The sequence below is a fragment of the Lytechinus pictus genome, chromosome 9 (genome assembly GCF_037042905.1).
Source record: "Lytechinus pictus isolate F3 Inbred chromosome 9, Lp3.0, whole genome shotgun sequence".
Taxonomy (NCBI): Eukaryota; Metazoa; Echinodermata; class Echinoidea; order Temnopleuroida; family Toxopneustidae; genus Lytechinus; species Lytechinus pictus.
This window is the reverse complement of record NC_087253.1, coordinates 21,755,091-21,773,492: the sequence shown is the minus strand read 5'-3', so window position 1 is coordinate 21,773,492 and position 18,402 is coordinate 21,755,091. Positions and strand designations below refer to the sequence as shown.

General features: G+C 41.1%; 1 protein-coding gene across 1 annotated transcript; it reads right to left on the bottom strand.

Moving 5' to 3' along the window:
- Positions 1–1,536: 1,536 nt before the first annotated feature.
- On the bottom strand, positions 1,537–18,265 carry LOC135155441 (serine-rich adhesin for platelets-like; the record flags this gene model as incomplete). Its single annotated transcript, XM_064104402.1, has 2 exons — positions 1,900–18,265; positions 1,537–1,595 (listed from the first exon to the last, which is right to left on the bottom strand). Coding segments are annotated over exons 1-2 (16,425 nt in total), but the record flags the coding sequence as incomplete, so codon positions are not given.
- Positions 18,266–18,402: the final 137 nt, after the last annotated feature.

Sequence of the window (18,402 nt, the reverse complement as noted above, 5' to 3'; positions counted from 1 at the left end):
CGATATGAATGTAGCAAGACGAAACATGTAGGATGTTATTATTCGAGTACCCCCCCCCCCCTCGCCCGGAGTAGTAGTAGTAGTAGTTGTTGTTGTATAAGAAGTAGAGGATGCAGGGGCGGCGATCCTGGGGGGCCAGGGGCCCAGTCCCCCCCCCCCCCGCCACACACACACACATTTTGAAGCACTGAAAAAGAGTCCTTTTTAATGCCCCCTCACGAATGTGTACTGTGCCCCTTTCATCGGAGGAGGACCCGTTTTAGGTGTTACCAAGTGCCCTTTCAACTACAAGTGCCATTTTTATCTCTTCAAAAAATGCTCCTGAAGGACTAGCCTATAATCTAGGCGGAGGCTGCAGTTATTGCCTTTGCTGTTATGCTAAAAGTAAGCGATACGTCTGAACTGGCAAAGACTACAGCAAGGCCAATAACTGCAGGCTTCGCCTGGATTATAGGCTACTGAAGGACGTGTTCTGTGCCCTTTTCACCTGAAAACGACCCGTTTTATGTATTAGCAAGTGCCATATCTCATATCAGTGCAAAATTTTAACAAATAATTCTCCCTCACGAACGTGTTCTGTGCCCCTTTCACCTGAGAAGAACCCGCTCTGTGTCCTAGCAAGTGCTCCCTTGCCTTGTAAGTGCCCTTTGTCAAATCAGTGCCCCTTTTTACTTAAAAAAAGTGCCCCTCACGAACATGTCCTGTGCCCTTATTACATGAGAGGGATCCGTTTTATGCCGTTCGCAAGTGCCCTTTTGCAATATTTTAGGTGCCCTTTCAGGTATCAGTGTATCAGTGCCCCGTTTTACCCGAGAAAATTGCCCATCACGAACGTGTACTCTACCCCTCTCCCCTGAGAAAGACCTGTTTTATGTGTTAAGAAATGCCCCTTCGCCTTTTCATAGGAGCCTGTTCTTAATATCAGATAATTTGTCCTGAAAAAAAACAAGTTTCGTCCCCGAGGAGCGCCCGGATTCTTTATTTAGCGCCGTTCTGCTCTTGTCTGCAAGTGCATAATGAACGAAAAAAAAATTGTGAAAATAATTCTACGTGCCTAAAGTTTCATGAGTCATGTTAGTGGGGTAGATAAGTCATTCCCCCCTTTGTTATTGCCTTACGCAGCAAGGGACGGGGGCAGCCCCCCCCCCCCCCCCCCCGAAATTTTGAAAACTCACATTGTCAGTTCACTGCAGATTTGCACAAAATTTACAAAAAGCATGCACAAAATCCATCAATTTCACTTAACAAAATGAAAAAGCGCCTCAATTATAAGCTCGGTCGCTTCGCTCCCTCGCTTTTGTCTCGCTGTGCCCCCCCCCCCGACTTTCGGCTTCGCTCCGCCGCCCCTATAAGAATGCATATACAAGTGGTAGTTGAAGAAGAAGAAGAAGTAGTAGTAGTAGTGGTGGTAGTAGTACTAGTAGTAGTAGATTTACTACTAGTAGTAGTTGTGGTAGTAGTATTATTATTAGTAGTACTAGTAGTAGTAATAGTAGTAATAGTAGTAGTAGTAGTAGTAGAAGCAGAAATAGTAGTAGTAGTAGCAGTAGCAGTAGTAATAGTAATAGTAGCAGTAGTAGTAGTTGTAGTAGTAGTAGTAGTAGTAGTAGTAGTAGTAGTAGTAGTAGCAGCAGCAGATATATAAATGGTATGTTGATGAAAGTCAAATCATTATTGCGGCTAATGCTGGATTGCAATTCATTTACAAAGAAATAATGGAACACAAATCTTTCGAACATAAATAAAGATAAATTGAATAAATAGCTAGAAGGATAGATTGATGGATGGATAGATAGATGGATAGATAGATAGTGAACCAGTGAGATAAAAAGGGGCGAGGGAGAGAGGAGAGAGCGATAAAGATTAACATAATATAGAAAAGGAGAAGCATTAACACACCTGAAGTAGTAAGTATAACAGTAGTCGTAGTAGGCATTTTAATTGTTGTAGGAATCACTGTACTGGCATTCTTCAATGTGGTGCTTTCAGTTGTTGAATCAGCTGGTATAGTTTCTTCAGTGGCTGTATCAGCCAGTGTAGTTTCTTCAGTAGTTGTATCAGCTGGTGTAGTTTCTTCATTTGTTGTATCAGCGGGTGTAGTTATTTCAGTTGTTTTATCAGCTGGTGTAGTTTCATATGTTGTTGTATCAGCTGTTGTCGTTTCTTGTGTTGTTGTATCGGCTAATGTTGTTTCTTGTGTTGTTGTATCAGCCAGTGTAGTTTCTTCTGTTGTTGTATCAGCTGGTGTAGTTTCCTTTGTGGTAGTATCAGTTGGTATAGTTTCTTCAGTGGTTGTATCAGCTGGTGTAGTATCTTCAGTTGTATCAGCTGGTGTAGATTCTTGTGTTGTTGTATGGGCCGGTGTAGTTTCTTCTGTTCTGGTATCAGCCGGTGTAGTTTCTTCAGTTGTTGTATCAGCTGGTGTCGTTTCTTCTGTTGTTGTATCAGCTGGTGTAGTGTCTTCAGTTGTTGTATCATCTGGTGTTGTTTCTTCTGGTGTTGTATCAACTGGTGTAGTTGCTTCAGTTGTTAAATCAGCTGGTGTAGTTTCTTCAGTTCCTGTATCAGCTGGTGTAGATCCTTCTGTTGTTGTATCATCTGGTGTGGGTTCTTTAGTTGTTGTATCAGCTGGTGTAGTTTCTTCAGTTATTGTATCAGCTGGTGTTGTTGTTTCTTCTGTTGTTGTGTCAGTCGGTGTAGTTTCTTCAGTTGTTGTATCAGCTGGTGTCGTTTCTTCTGTTGTTGTATCAGCTGGTGTAGTGTCTTCAGTTGTTGTATCATATGATGTTGTTTCTTCTGGTGTTGTATCAATTGGTGTAGTTGCTTCCGTTGTTGAATCAGCTGGTGTAGTTTCTTCAGTTGTTGTATCAGCTGAAGTAGTTTCTTCAGTTGTTGTATCAGCTGGTGTCGTTTCTTCGGTTGTTGAATCAGCCATCGTTGTTTCTTCAGTTGTTGTATCGGCTGGTGTAGTTTCTAATGTTGTTGTATCAGCTAATGTAGTTTCTTCAGTTCTTGTATCAGCCGGTGTAGTTTCTTCTGTTGTTGTATCAGCTGTTGTGGTTTCTTCAGGTGTTGTATCAGCTGGTGTAGTTTCTTCATTTGTTGTATCAGCTGAAGTAGTTTCTTCACTTGTTTTGTCAGCTGGTGTCGTGTCTTCAGTTGTTGTATCACCTGTCGTAGTTTCTTCAGTTGTTGGATCGGCTTGTGTAATTTCTAATGTTGTTGTATAAGCTGGCGTAGTTTCTTCAGTTGTTGGATCAGCTGTCGTAGTTTTTTCAGTTGTAGTAACGGCTAGTGTAGATCCTTCTGTTGTTGTATCAGCTGGTGTGGTTTCTTCAGTCGTTGTAGCAGCTGGTGTGGTTTCTTCAGGAGTTGTATCAGCTGGTGTAGTTTCTTCAGTTGTAGTAACAGCTAGTGTAGATCCTTCTGTTGTTGTATCAGCTGGTGTGGTTTCTTTATTTGTTGTATCAGCTGAAGTAGTTTCTTCAGTTGTTGTATCAGCTGGTGTCGTTTCTTCGGTTGTTGAATCAGCCATCGTTGTTTCTTCAGTTGTTGTATCACCTGGTGTAGTTTCTAATGTTGTTGTATCAGCTAATGTAGTTTCTTCAGTTCTTTTATCAGCCGGTGTAGTTTCTTCTGTTGTTGTATCAGCCGTCGTAGTTTCTTCAGCTGTAGTATCGGCTGGTGTAGTTTCTTCAGTTGTTGTATCAGCCGGTGTAGTTTCTTCTGTTGTTGTATCAGGTGGCGTAGTTTCATCAGTTGTTGTATCAGCCGGTGTAGGTTCTTCTGTTGTTATATCAGCTGGTGTGGTTTCTTCAGGTGTTTTATCATCTGGCGTAGTTTCTTCAGTTGTTGTATCAGCCGGTGTAGTTTCTTCTGATGTTGATTCAGCTGTCGTAGTTTCTTCAGTTGTAATAACTGCTAGTGTAGATCCTTCTGTTGTTGTATCAGCTGGTGTGGTTTCTCCATTTGTAGTATCAGCTGAAGTAATTTCTTCAGTTGTGGTATCAGCTGGTGTGGTTTCTTCATTTGTTGTATCAGCCGTCGTAGTTTCTTCAGTTGTTGTATCGGCTGGTGTAGTTTCTTCAGTTGTTGTATCAGCTAGTGTAGATCCCTCTGTTCTTGTATCATCTGGTGTGGTTTCTTCAGTTGTTGTATCAGCCGTCGTAGTTTCTTCAGTTGTTGTATCGGCTGGTGTAATTTCTACTGCTGTTGTATCAGCCAGTGTAGTTCCTTCAGTTGTTGTATCAGCCGGTGTAGTTTCTTCTATTGTTGTATCAGCTGGTGTGGTTTCTTCAGGAGTTGTATCAGCTGGTGTAGTTTCTTCAGTTGTAGTAACAGCTAGTGTAGATCCTTCTGTTGTTGTATCAGCTGGTGTAGTTTCTTTATTTGTTGTATCAGCTGAAGTAGTTTCTTCAGTTGTTGTATCAGCTGGTGTAGTTTCTAATGTTGTTGTATCAGCTAATGTAGTTTCTTCAGTTCTTGTATCAGCCGGTGTAGTTTCTTCTGTTGTTGTATCAGCTGTTGTGGTTTCTTCAGGTGTTGTATCAGCTGGTGTAGTTTCTTCATTTGTTGTATCAGCTGAAGTAGTTTCTTCACTTGTTTTGTCAGCTGGTGTCGTGTCTTCAGTTGTTGTATCACCTGTCGTAGTTTCTTCAGTTGTTGTATCAGCTGGTGTAATTTCTTCGGTTCTGGTATCAGCCGTCGTAGTTTCTTCAGTTGTTGTATCGGCTGGTGTAGTTTCTTCAGTTGTTGTATCAGCTGGTGTCGTTTCTTCGGTTGTTGTATCAGCCGTCGTAGTTTCTTCAGTTGTTGTATCAGCCGGTGTAGTTTCTTCTGTTGTTGTATCAGCTGGCGTAGTTTCTTCAGTTGTTGTTTTAGCTGTTGTAGTTTCTTCAGTTGTAGTAACAGCTAGTGTAAATCCTTCTGTTGTTGTATCAGCTGGTGTGGTTTCTTCATTTGTTTTAGCAGCTGAAGTAGTTTCTTCAGTTGTTGTATCAGCCGGTGTAGTTTCTTCTGTTGTTGTATCAGCTGGCGTAGTTTCTTCAATTGTTGTATCAGCTGGTGTAATTTCTTCGGTTGTTGTATCAGCCGTCGTAGTTTCTTCAGCTGTAGTATCGGCTGGTGTAGTTTCTTCAGTTGTTGTATCAGCTAGTGTAGATCCCTCTGTTCTTGTATCATCTGGTGTGGTTTCTTCATTTGCTGTATCAGCTGAAGTAGTTTCTTCAGTTGTTGGATCGGCTTGTGTAATTTCTACTGTTGTTGTATAAGCTGGCGTAGTTTCTTCAGTTGTTGGATCAGTTTTCGTAGTTTCTTCAGTTGTAGTAACGGCTAGTGTAGATCCTTCTGTTGTTGTATCAGCTGGTGTGGTTTCTTCATTCGTTGTAGCAGCTGAAGTTGTTTCTTCAGTTGTTGTATCAGCTTGTGTCGTTTCTTCGGTTGTTGTATCAGCCGTCGTAGTTTCTTCAGTTGTTGTATCGGCTGGTGTAGTTTCTTCGGTTGTTGTATCAGCTAGTGTAGATCCCTCTGTTCTTGTATCATCTGGTGTGGTTTCTTCAGTTATTGTATCAGCTGGTGTAGTTTCTACTGTTGTTGTATCAGCTAGTGTAGTTTCTTCAGTTGTTCTATCAGCCGGTGTAGTTTCTTCTGTTGTTTTATCAGCTGTTGTAGTTTCTTCAGTTGAAGTAACAGTTAGTGTAGATCCTTCTGTTGTTGTATCGGCTGGTGTGGTTTCTTTATTTGTTGTATCAGCTGAAGTAGTTTCTTCAGTTGTTGTATCGGCTGGTGTAGTTTCTTCAGTTGTTGTATCAGCTGGTGTCGTTTCTTCGGTTGTTGTATCAGCCGGTGTAGTTTCTTCTGTTGTTGTATTAGCTGGCGTAGTTTCTTCAGTTGTTGTTTCAGCTGTTGTAGTTTCTTCAGTTGTAGTAACAGCTAGTGTAAATCCTTCTGTTGTTGTATCAGCTGGTGTGGTTTCTTCATTTGTTCTAGCAGCTGAAGTAGTTTCTTCAGTTGTTGTATCAGCCGGTGTAGTTTCTTCTGTTGTTGTATCAGCTGGCGTAGTTTCGTCAGTTGTTGTATCAGCTGGTGTAATTTCTTCGGTTGTTGTATCAGCCGTCGTAGTTTCTTCAGCTGTAGTATCGGCTGGTGTAGTTTCTTCAGTTGTTGTATCAGCTAGTGTAGATCCCTCTGTTCTTGTATCATCTGGTGTGGTTTCTTCATTTGCTGTATCAGCTGAAGTAGTTTCTTCAGTTGTTGGATCGGCTTGTGTAATTTCTACTGTTGTTGTATAAGCTGGCGTAGTTTCTTCAGTTGTTGGATCAGTTTTCGTAGTTTCTTCAGTTGTAGTAACGGCTAGTGTAGATCCTTCTGTTGTTGTATCAGCTGGTGTGGTTTCTTCATTCGTTGTAGCAGCTGAAGTTGTTTCTTCAGTTGTTGTATCAGCTTGTGTCGTTTCTTCGGTTGTTGTATCAGCCGTCGTAGTTTCTTCAGTTGTTGTATCGGCTGGTGTAGTTTCTTCGGTTGTTGTATCAGCTAGTGTAGATCCCTCTGTTCTTGTATCATCTGGTGTGGTTTCTTCAGTTATTGTATCAGCTAGTGTAGTTTCTTCAGTTGTTCTATCAGCCGGTGTAGTTTCTTCTGTTGTTTTATCAGCTGTTGTAGTTTCTTCAGTTGAAGTAACAGTTAGTGTAGATCCTTCTGTTGTTGTATCGGCTGGTGTGGTTTCTTTATTTGTTGTATCAGCTGAAGTAGTTTCTTCAGTTGTTGTATCAGCTGGTGTCGTTTCTTCGGTTGTTGAATCAGCCATCGTTGTTTCTTCAGTTGTTGTATCGGCTGGTGTAGTTTCTAATGTTGTTGTATCAGCTAATGTAGTTTCTTCAGTTCTTGTATCAGCCGGTGTAGTTTCTTCTGTTGTTGTATCAGCTGTTGTGGTTTCTTCAGGTGTTGTATCAGCTGGTGTAGTTTCTTCATTTGTTGTATCAGCTGAAGTAGTTTCTTCACTTGTTGTGTCAGCTGGTGTCGTGTCTTCAGTTGTTGTATCACCTGTCGTAGTTTCTTCAGTTGTTGTATCAGCTGGTGTAATTTCTTCGGTTGTTGTATCAGCCGTCGTAGTTTCTTCAATTGTTGTATCGGCTGGTGTAGTTTCTTCAGTTGTTGTATCAGCTGGTGTCGTTTCTTCGGTTGCTGTATCAGCCGGTGTAGTTTCTTCTGTTGTTGTATCAGCTGGCGTAGTTTCTTCAGTTGTTGTTTCAGCTGTTGTAGTTTCTTCAGTTGCAGTAACAGCTTGTGTAAATCCTTCTGTTGATGTATCAGCTGGTGTGGTTTCTTCATTTGTTCTAGCAGCTGAAGTAGTTTCTTCAGTTGTTGTATCAGCCGGTGTAGTTTCTTCTGTTGTTGTATCAGCTGGCGTAGTTTCGTCAGTTGTTGTATCAGCTGGTGTAATTTCTTCGGTTGTTGTATCAGCCGTCGTAGTTTCTTCAGCTGTAGTATCGGCTGGTGTAGTTTCTTCAGTTGTTGTATCAGCTAGTGTAGATCCCTCTGTTCTTGTATCATCTGGTGTGATTTCTTCATTTGCTGTATCAGCTGAAGTAGTTTCTTCAGTTGTTGGATCGGCTTGTGTAATTTCTACTGTTGTTGTATAAGCTGGCGTAGTTTCTTCAGTTGTTGGATCAGTTTTCGTAGTTTCTTCAGTTGTAGTAACGGCTAGTGTAGATCCTTCTGTTGTTGTATCAGCTGGTGTGGTTTCTTCATTCGTTGTAGCAGCTGAAGTTGTTTCTTCAGTTGTTGTATCAGCTTGTGTCGTTTCTTCGGTTGTTGTATCAGCCGTCGTAGTTTCTTCAGTTGTTGTATCGGCTGGTGTAGTTTCTTCGGTTGTTGTATCAGCTAGTGTAGATCCCTCTGTTCTTGTATCATCTGGTGTGGTTTCTTCAGTTATTGTATCAGCTGGTGTAGTTTCTACTGTTGTTGTATCAGCTAGTGTAGTTTCTTCAGTTGTTCTATCAGCCGGTGTAGTTTCTTCTGTTGTTTTATCAGCTGTTGTAGTTTCTTCAGTTGAAGTAACAGTTAGTGTAGATCCTTCTGTTGTTGTATCAGCTAGTGTAGATCCTTCTGTTGTTGTATCAGCTGGTGTGGTTTCTTCATTTGCTGTATCAGCTGAAGTAGTTTCTTCAGTTGTTGGATCGGCTTGTGTAATTTCTACTGCTGTTGTATGAGCCAGTATAGTTCCTTCAGTTGTTGTATCAGCCGGTGTAGTTTCTTCTGTTGTTGTATTAGCTGGAGTAGTTTCTTCAGTTGTTGGATCAGCTGGTGTCGTTTCTTCGGTTGTTGAATCAGCCATCGTTGTTTCTTCAGTTGTTGTATCGGCTGTCGTAGTTTCTAATGTTGTTGTATCAGCTAATGTAGTTTCTTCAGTTCTTGTATCAGCCGTCGTAGTTTCTTCAATTGTTGTATCGGCTGGTGTAGTTTCTTCAGTTGTTGTATCAGCTGGTGTCGTTTCTTCGGTTGCTGTATCAGCCGGTGTAGTTTCTTCTGTTGTTGTATCAGCTGGCGTAGTTTGTTCAGTTGTTGTTTCAGCTGTTGTAGTTTCTTCAGTTGTAGTAACAGCTTGTGTAAATCCTTCTGTTGTTGTATCAGCTGGTGTGGTTTCTTCATTTGTTCTAGCAGCTGAAGTAGTTTCTTCAGTTGTTGTATCAGCCGGTGTAGTTTCTTCTGTTGTTGTATCAGCTGGCGTAGTTTCGTCAGTTGTTGTATCAGCTGGTGTAATTTCTTCGGTTGTTGTATCAGCCGTCGTAGTTTCTTCAGCTGTAGTATCGGCTGGTGTAGTTTCTTCAGTTGTTGTATCAGCTAGTGTAGATTCCTCTGTTCTTGTATCATCTGGTGTGATTTCTTCATTTGCTGTATCAGCTGAAGTTGTTTCTTCAGTTGTTGGTTCGGCTTGTGTAATTTCTACTGTTGTTGTATAAGCTGGCGTAGTTTCTTCAGTTGTTGGATCAGTTTTCGTAGTTTCTTCAGTTGTAGTAACGGCTAGTGTAGATCCTTCTGTTGTTGTATCAGCTTGTGTGGTTTCTTCATTTGCTGTATCAGCTGAAGTAGTTTCTTCAGTTGTTTGATCGGCTTGTGTAATTTCTACTGCTGTTGTATCAGCCAGTATAGTTCCTTCAGTTGTTGTATCAGCCGGTGTAGTTTCTTCTGTTGTTGTATTAGCTGGAGTAGTTTCTTCAGTTGTTGGATCAGCTGGTGTCGTTTCTTCGGTTGTTGAATCAGCCATCGTTGTTTCTTCAGTTGTTGTATCGGCTGTCGTAGTTTCTAATGTTGTTGTATCAGCTAATGTAGTTTCTTCAGTTCTTGTATCAGCCGTCGTAGTTTCTTCAATTGTTGTATCGGCTGGTGTAGTTTCTTCAGTTGTTGTATCAGCTGGTGTCGTTTCTTCGGTTGCTGTATCAGCCGGTGTAGTTTCTTCTGTTGTTGTATCAGCTGGCGTAGTTTCTTCAGTTGTTGTTTCAGCTGTTGTAGTTTCTTCAGTTGTAGTAACAGCTTGTGTAAATCCTTCTGTTGTTGTATCAGCTGGTGTGGTTTCTTCATTTGTTCTAGCAGCTGAAGTAGTTTCTTCAGTTGTTGTATCAGCCGGTGTAGTTTCTTCTGTTGTTGTATCAGCTGGCGTAGTTTCGTCAGTTGTTGTATCAGCTGGTGTAATTTCTTCGGTTGTTGTATCAGCCGTCGTAGTTTCTTCAGCTGTAGTATCGGCTGGTGTAGTTTCTTCAGTTGTTGTATCAGCTAGTGTAGATCCCTCTGTTCTTGTATCATCTGGTGTGATTTCTTCATTTGCTGTATCAGCTGAAGTAGTTTCTTCAGTTGTTGGATCGGCTTGTGTAATTTCTACTGTTGTTGTATAAGCTGGCGTAGTTTCTTCAGTTGTTGGATCAGTTTTCGTAGTTTCTTCAGTTGTAGTAACGGCTAGTGTAGATCCTTCTGTTGTTGTATCAGCTGGTGTGGTTTCTTCATTCGTTGTAGCAGCTGAAGTTGTTTCTTCAGTTGTTGTATCAGCTTGTGTCGTTTCTTCGGTTGTTGTATCAGCCGTCGTAGTTTCTTCAGTTGTTGTATCGGCTGGTGTAGTTTCTTCGGTTGTTGTATCAGCTAGTGTAGATCCCTCTGTTCTTGTATCATCTGGTGTGGTTTCTTCAGTTATTGTATCAGCTGGTGTAGTTTCTACTGTTGTTGTATCAGCTAGTGTAGTTTCTTCAGTTGTTCTATCAGCCGGTGTAGTTTCTTCTGTTGTTTTATCAGCTGTTGTAGTTTCTTCAGTTGAAGTAACAGTTAGTGTAGATCCTTCTGTTGTTGTATCAGCTAGTGTAGATCCTTCTGTTGTTGTATCAGCTGGTGTGGTTTCTTCATTTGCTGTATCAGCTGAAGTAGTTTCTTCAGTTGTTGGATCGGCTTGTGTAATTTCTACTGTTGTTGTATCAGCCAGTATAGTTCCTTCAGTTGTTGTATCAGCCGGTGTAGTTTCTTCTGTTGTTGTATTAGCTGGAGTAGTTTCTTCAGTTGTTGGATCAGCTGGTGTCGTTTCTTCGGTTGTTGAATCAGCCAAGGTTGTTTCTTCAGTTGTTGTATCGGCTGTCGTAGTTTCTAATGTTGTTGTATCAGCTAATGTAGTTTCTTCAGTTCTTGTATCAGCCGGTGTAGTTTCTTCTGTTGTTGTATCAGCCGTCGTAGTTTCTTCAGCTGTAGTATCGGGTGGTGTAGTTTCTTCAGTTGTTGTATCAGCCGGTGTAGTTTCTTCTGTTGTTGTATCAGGTGGCGTAGTTTCATCAGTTGTTGTATCAGCCGGTGTAGGTTCTTCTGTTGTTATATCAGCTGGTGTGGTTTCTTCAGGTGTTGTATCATCTGGCGTAGTTTCTTCAGTTGTTGTATCAGCCGGTGTAGTTTCTTCTGATGTTGATTCAGTTGTCGTAGTTTCTTCAGTTGTAATAACTGCTAGTGTAGATCCTTCTGTTGTTGTATCAGCTGGTGTGGTTTCTCCATTTGTAGTATCAGCTGAAGTAATTTCTTCAGTTGTAGTATCAGCTGGTGTGGTTTCTTCATTTGTTGTATCAGCCGTCGTAGTTTCTTCGGTTGTTGTATCGGCTGGTGTAGTTTCTTCAGTTGTTGTATCAGCTAGTGTAGATCCCTCTGTTCTTGTATCATCTGGTGTGGTTTCTTCAGTTGTTGTATCAGCCGTCGTAGTTTCTTCAGTTGTTGTATCGGCTGGTGTAATTTCTACTGTTGTTGTATCAGCCAGTGTAGTTCCTTCAGTTGTTGTATCAGACGGTGTTGTTTCTCCTATTGTTGTATCAGCTGGTGTGGTTTCTTCAGGAGTTGTATCAGCTGGTGTAGTTTCTTCAGTTGTAGTAACAGCTAGTGTAGATCCTTCTGTTGTTGTATCAGCTGGTGTGGTTTCTTTATTTGTTGTATCAGCTGAAGTAGTTTCTTCAGTTGTTGTATCAGCTGGTGTCGTTTCTTCGGTTGTTGAATCAGCCATCGTTGTTTCTTCAGTTGTTGTATCGGCTGGTGTAGTTTCTAATGTTGTTGTATCAGCTAATGTAGTTTCTTCAGTTCTTGTATCAGCCGGTGTAGTTTCTTCTGTCTTTGTATCAGCTGTTGTGGTTTCTTCAGGTGTTGTATCAGCTGGTGTAGTTTCTTCATTTGTTGTATCAGCTGAAGTAGTTTCTTCACTTGTTGTGTCAGCTGGTGTCGTGTCTTCAGTTGTTGTATCACCTGTCGTAGTTTCTTCAGTTGTTGTATCAGCTGGTGTAATTTCTTCGGTTGTTGTATCAGCCGTCGTAGTTTCTTCAGTTGTTGTATCGGCTGGTGTAGTTTCTTCAGTTGTTGTATCAGCTGGTGTCGTTTCTTCGGTTGTTGTATCAGCCGTCGTAGTTTCTTCAGTTGTTGTATCAGCCGATGTAGTTTCTTCTGTTGTTGTATCAGCTGGCGTAGTTTCTTCAGTTGTTGTTTCAGCTGTTGTAGTTTCTTCAGTTGTAGTAACAGCTAGTGTAAATCCTTCTGCTGTTGTATCAGCTGGTGTGGTTTCTTCATTTGTTCTAGCAGCTGAAGTAGTTTCTTCAGTTGTTGTATCAGCCGGTGTAGTTTCTTCTGTTGTTGTATCAGCTGGCGTAGTTTCTTCAGTTGTTGTATCAGCTGGTGTAATTTCTTCGGTTGTTGTATCAGCCGTCGTAGTTTCTTCAGCTGTAGTATCGGCTGGTGTAGTTTCTTCAGTTGTTGTATCAGCTAGTGTAGATCCCTCTGTTCTTGTATCATCTGGTGTGGTTTCTTCATTTGCTGTATCAGCTGAAGTAGTTTCTTCAGTTGTTGGATCGGCTTGTGTAATTTCTACTGTTGTTGTATAAGCTGGCGTAGTTTCTTCAGTTGTTGGATCAGTTTTCGTAGTTTCTTCAGTTGTAGTAACGGCTAGTGTAGATCCTTCTGTTGTTGTATCAGCTGGTGTGGTTTCTTCATTCGTTGTAGCAGCTGAAGTTGTTTCTTCAGTTGTTGTATCAGCTTGTGTCGTTTCTTCGGTTGTTGTATCAGCCGTCGTAGTTTCTTCAGTTGTTGTATCGGCTGGTGTAGTTTCTTCGGTTGTTGTATCAGCTAGTGTAGATCCCTCTGTTCTTGTATCATCTGGTGTGGTTTCTTCAGTTATTGTATCAGCTGGTGTAGTTTCTACTGTTGTTGTATCAGCTAGTGTAGTTTCTTCAGTTGTTCTATCAGCCGGTGTAGTTTCTTCTGTTGTTTTATCAGCTGCTGTAGTTTCTTCAGTTGAAGTAACAGTTAGTGTAGATCCTTCTGTTGTTGTATCAGCTGGTGTGGTTTCTTTATTTGTTGTATCAGCTGAAGTAGTTTCTTCAGTTGTTGTATCAGCTGATGTCGTTTCTTCGGTTGTTGAATCAGCCATCGTTGTTTCTTCAGTTGTTGTATCGGCTGGTGTAGTTTCTAATGTTGTTGTAATAGCTAATGTAGTTTCTTCAGTTCTTGTATCAGCCGGTGTAGTTTCTTCTGTTGTTGTATCAGCTGTTGTGGTTTCTTCAGGTGTTGTATCAGCTGGTGTAGTTTCTTCATTTGTTGTATCAGCTGAAGTAGTTTCTTCACTTGTTGTGTCAGCTGGTGTCGTGTCTTCAGTTGTTGTATCACCTGTCGTAGTTTCTTCAGTTGTTGTATCAGCTGGTGTAATTTCTTCGGTTGTTGTATCAGCCGTCGTAGTTTCTTCGGTTGTTGTATCGGCTGGTGTAGTTTCTTCAGTTGTTGTATCAGCTGGTGTCGTTTCTTCGGTTGTTGTATCAGCCGGTGTAGTTTCTTCTGTTGTTGTATTAGCTGGCGTAGTTTCTTCAGTTGTTGTTTCAGCTGTTGTAGTTTCTTCAGTTGTAGTAACAGCTAGTGTAAATCCTTCTGTTGTTGTATCAGCTGGTGTGGTTTCTTCATTTGTTCTAGCAGCTGAAGTAGTTTCTTCAGTTGTTGTATCAGCCGGTGTAGTTTCTTCTGTTGTTGTATCAGCTGGCGTAGTTTCGTCAGTTGTTGTATCAGCTGGTGTAATTTCTTCGGTTGTTGTATCAGCCGTCGTAGTTTCTTCAGCTGTAGTATCGGCTGGTGTAGTTTCTTCAGTTGTTGTATCAGCTAGTGTAGATCCCTCTGTTCTTGTATCATCTGGTGTGATTTCTTCATTTGCTGTATCAGCTGAAGTAGTTTCTTCAGTTGTTGGATCGGCTTGTGTAATTTCTACTGTTGTTGTATAAGCTGGCGTAGTTTCTTCAGTTGTTGGATCAGTTTTCGTAGTTTCTTCAGTTGTAGTAACGGCTAGTGTAGATCCTTCTGTTGTTGTATCATCTGGTGTGGTTTCTTCAGTTATTGTATCAGCTGGTGTAGTTTCTACTGTTGTTGTATCAGCTAGTGTAGTTTCTTCAGTTGTTCTATCAGCTGTTGTAGTTTCTTCAGTTGAAGTAACAGTTAGTGTAGATCCTTCTGTTGTTGTATCAGCTAGTGTAGATCCTTCTGTTGTTGTATCAGCTGGTGTGGTTTCTTCTGTTGTAGTATCAGCTGGTGTTGTTTCTTCATTTGTTGTAGCAGCTGAAGTAGTTTCTTCAGTTGCTGTATCAGCTGGTGTCGTTTCTTCGGTTGTTGTATCAGCCGTCGTAGTTTCTTCAGTTGTTGTATCGGCTGGTGTAGTTTCTACTGTTGTTGTATCAGCTAGTGTTGTTTCTTCAGTTGTTGTATCAGTCGGTGTAGTTTCTTCTGTTGTTGTATCAGCTCGCGTAGTTTTTTCAGGTGTAGTAACAGCTAGTGTGGTTTCTTCATTTGTTGTATCAGCCAGTATAGTTCCTTCAGTTGTTGTATCAGCCGGTGTAGTTTCTTCTGTTGTTGTATTAGCTGGAGTAGTTTCTTCAGTTGTTGGATCAGCTGGTGTCGTTTCTTCGGTTGTTGAATCAGCCAAGGTTGTTTCTTCAGTTGTTGTATCGGCTGTCGTAGTTTCTAATGTTGTTGTATCAGCTAATGTAGTTTCTTCAGTTCTTGTATCAGCCGGTGTAGTTTCTTCTGTTGTTGTATCAGCCGTCGTAGTTTCTTCAGCTGTAGTATCGGGTGGTGTAGTTTCTTCAGTTGTTGTATCAGCCGGTGTAGTTTCTTCTGTTGTTGTATCAGGTGGCGTAGTTTCATCAGTTGTTGTATCAGCCGGTGTAGGTTCTTCTGTTGTTATATCAGCTGGTGTGGTTTCTTCAGGTGTTGTATCATCTGGCGTAGTTTCTTCAGTTGTTGTATCAGCCGGTGTAGTTTCTTCTGATGTTGATTCAGTTGTCGTAGTTTCTTCAGTTGTAATAACTGCTAGTGTAGATCCTTCTGTTGTTGTATCAGCTGGTGTGGTTTCTCCATTTGTAGTATCAGCTGAAGTAATTTCTTCAGTTGTAGTATCAGCTGGTGTGGTTTCTTCATTTGTTGTATCAGCCGTCGTAGTTTCTTCGGTTGTTGTATCGGCTGGTGTAGTTTCTTCAGTTGTTGTATCAGCTAGTGTAGATCCCTCTGTTCTTGTATCATCTGGTGTGGTTTCTTCAGTTGTTGTATCAGCCGTCGTAGTTTCTTCAGTTGTTGTATCGGCTGGTGTAATTTCTACTGTTGTTGTATCAGCCAGTGTAGTTCCTTCAGTTGTTGTATCAGACGGTGTTGTTTCTCCTATTGTTGTATCAGCTGGTGTGGTTTCTTCAGGAGTTGTATCAGCTGGTGTAGTTTCTTCAGTTGTAGTAACAGCTAGTGTAGATCCTTCTGTTGTTGTATCAGCTGGTGTGGTTTCTTTATTTGTTGTATCAGCTGAAGTAGTTTCTTCAGTTGTTGTATCAGCTGGTGTCGTTTCTTCGGTTGTTGAATCAGCCATCGTTGTTTCTTCAGTTGTTGTATCGGCTGGTGTAGTTTCTAATGTTGTTGTATCAGCTAATGTAGTTTCTTCAGTTCTTGTATCAGCCGGTGTAGTTTCTTCTGTCTTTGTATCAGCTGTTGTGGTTTCTTCAGGTGTTGTATCAGCTGGTGTAGTTTCTTCATTTGTTGTATCAGCTGAAGTAGTTTCTTCACTTGTTGTGTCAGCTGGTGTCGTGTCTTCAGTTGTTGTATCACCTGTCGTAGTTTCTTCAGTTGTTGTATCAGCTGGTGTAATTTCTTCGGTTGTTGTATCAGCCGTCGTAGTTTCTTCAGTTGTTGTATCGGCTGGTGTAGTTTCTTCAGTTGTTGTATCAGCTGGTGTCGTTTCTTCGGTTGTTGTATCAGCCGTCGTAGTTTCTTCAGTTGTTGTATCAGCCGATGTAGTTTCTTCTGTTGTTGTATCAGCTGGCGTAGTTTCTTCAGTTGTTGTTTCAGCTGTTGTAGTTTCTTCAGTTGTAGTAACAGCTAGTGTAAATCCTTCTGCTGTTGTATCAGCTGGTGTGGTTTCTTCATTTGTTCTAGCAGCTGAAGTAGTTTCTTCAGTTGTTGTATCAGCCGGTGTAGTTTCTTCTGTTGTTGTATCAGCTGGCGTAGTTTCTTCAGTTGTTGTATCAGCTGGTGTAATTTCTTCGGTTGTTGTATCAGCCGTCGTAGTTTCTTCAGCTGTAGTATCGGCTGGTGTAGTTTCTTCAGTTGTTGTATCAGCTAGTGTAGATCCCTCTGTTCTTGTATCATCTGGTGTGGTTTCTTCATTTGCTGTATCAGCTGAAGTAGTTTCTTCAGTTGTTGGATCGGCTTGTGTAATTTCTACTGTTGTTGTATAAGCTGGCGTAGTTTCTTCAGTTGTTGGATCAGTTTTCGTAGTTTCTTCAGTTGTAGTAACGGCTAGTGTAGATCCTTCTGTTGTTGTATCAGCTGGTGTGGTTTCTTCATTCGTTGTAGCAGCTGAAGTTGTTTCTTCAGTTGTTGTATCAGCTTGTGTCGTTTCTTCGGTTGTTGTATCAGCCGTCGTAGTTTCTTCAGTTGTTGTATCGGCTGGTGTAGTTTCTTCGGTTGTTGTATCAGCTAGTGTAGATCCCTCTGTTCTTGTATCATCTGGTGTGGTTTCTTCAGTTATTGTATCAGCTGGTGTAGTTTCTACTGTTGTTGTATCAGCTAGTGTAGTTTCTTCAGTTGTTCTATCAGCCGGTGTAGTTTCTTCTGTTGTTTTATCAGCTGCTGTAGTTTCTTCAGTTGAAGTAACAGTTAGTGTAGATCCTTCTGTTGTTGTATCAGCTGGTGTGGTTTCTTTATTTGTTGTATCAGCTGAAGTAGTTTCTTCAGTTGTTGTATCAGCTGATGTCGTTTCTTCGGTTGTTGAATCAGCCATCGTTGTTTCTTCAGTTGTTGTATCGGCTGGTGTAGTTTCTAATGTTGTTGTAATAGCTAATGTAGTTTCTTCAGTTCTTGTATCAGCCGGTGTAGTTTCTTCTGTTGTTGTATCAGCTGTTGTGGTTTCTTCAGGTGTTGTATCAGCTGGTGTAGTTTCTTCATTTGTTGTATCAGCTGAAGTAGTTTCTTCACTTGTTGTGTCAGCTGGTGTCGTGTCTTCAGTTGTTGTATCACCTGTCGTAGTTTCTTCAGTTGTTGTATCAGCTGGTGTAATTTCTTCGGTTGTTGTATCAGCCGTCGTAGTTTCTTCGGTTGTTGTATCGGCTGGTGTAGTTTCTTCAGTTGTTGTATCAGCTGGTGTCGTTTCTTCGGTTGTTGTATCAGCCGGTGTAGTTTCTTCTGTTGTTGTATTAGCTGGCGTAGTTTCTTCAGTTGTTGTTTCAGCTGTTGTAGTTTCTTCAGTTGTAGTAACAGCTAGTGTAAATCCTTCTGTTGTTGTATCAGCTGGTGTGGTTTCTTCATTTGTTCTAGCAGCTGAAGTAGTTTCTTCAGTTGTTGTATCAGCCGGTGTAGTTTCTTCTGTTGTTGTATCAGCTGGCGTAGTTTCGTCAGTTGTTGTATCAGCTGGTGTAATTTCTTCGGTTGTTGTATCAGCCGTCGTAGTTTCTTCAGCTGTAGTATCGGCTGGTGTAGTTTCTTCAGTTGTTGTATCAGCTAGTGTAGATCCCTCTGTTCTTGTATCATCTGGTGTGATTTCTTCATTTGCTGTATCAGCTGAAGTAGTTTCTTCAGTTGTTGGATCGGCTTGTGTAATTTCTACTGTTGTTGTATAAGCTGGCGTAGTTTCTTCAGTTGTTGGATCAGTTTTCGTAGTTTCTTCAGTTGTAGTAACGGCTAGTGTAGATCCTTCTGTTGTTGTATCATCTGGTGTGGTTTCTTCAGTTATTGTATCAGCTGGTGTAGTTTCTACTGTTGTTGTATCAGCTAGTGTAGTTTCTTCAGTTGTTCTATCAGCTGTTGTAGTTTCTTCAGTTGAAGTAACAGTTAGTGTAGATCCTTCTGTTGTTGTATCAGCTAGTGTAGATCCTTCTGTTGTTGTATCAGCTGGTGTGGTTTCTTCTGTTGTAGTATCAGCTGGTGTTGTTTCTTCATTTGTTGTAGCAGCTGAAGTAGTTTCTTCAGTTGCTGTATCAGCTGGTGTCGTTTCTTCGGTTGTTGTATCAGCCGTCGTAGTTTCTTCAGTTGTTGTATCGGCTGGTGTAGTTTCTACTGTTGTTGTATCAGCTAGTGTTGTTTCTTCAGTTGTTGTATCAGTCGGTGTAGTTTCTTCTGTTGTTGTATCAGCTCGCGTAGTTTTTTCAGGTGTAGTAACAGCTAGTGTGGTTTCTTCATTTGTTGTATCAGCTGAAGTAATTTCTTCAGTTGTTGTATCAGCTGGTGTCGTTTCTTCGGTTGTTGTATCAGCCATCGTAATTTCTTCTGTTGTTGTATCAGCTGTCGTAGTTTCTTCTTTTGTAGTAACAGTTAGTGTGGATCCTTCTGTTGTTGTATCAGCTGGTGTGGTTTCTGCATTTGTTGTATCAGCTGAAGTAGTTTCTTCAGTTG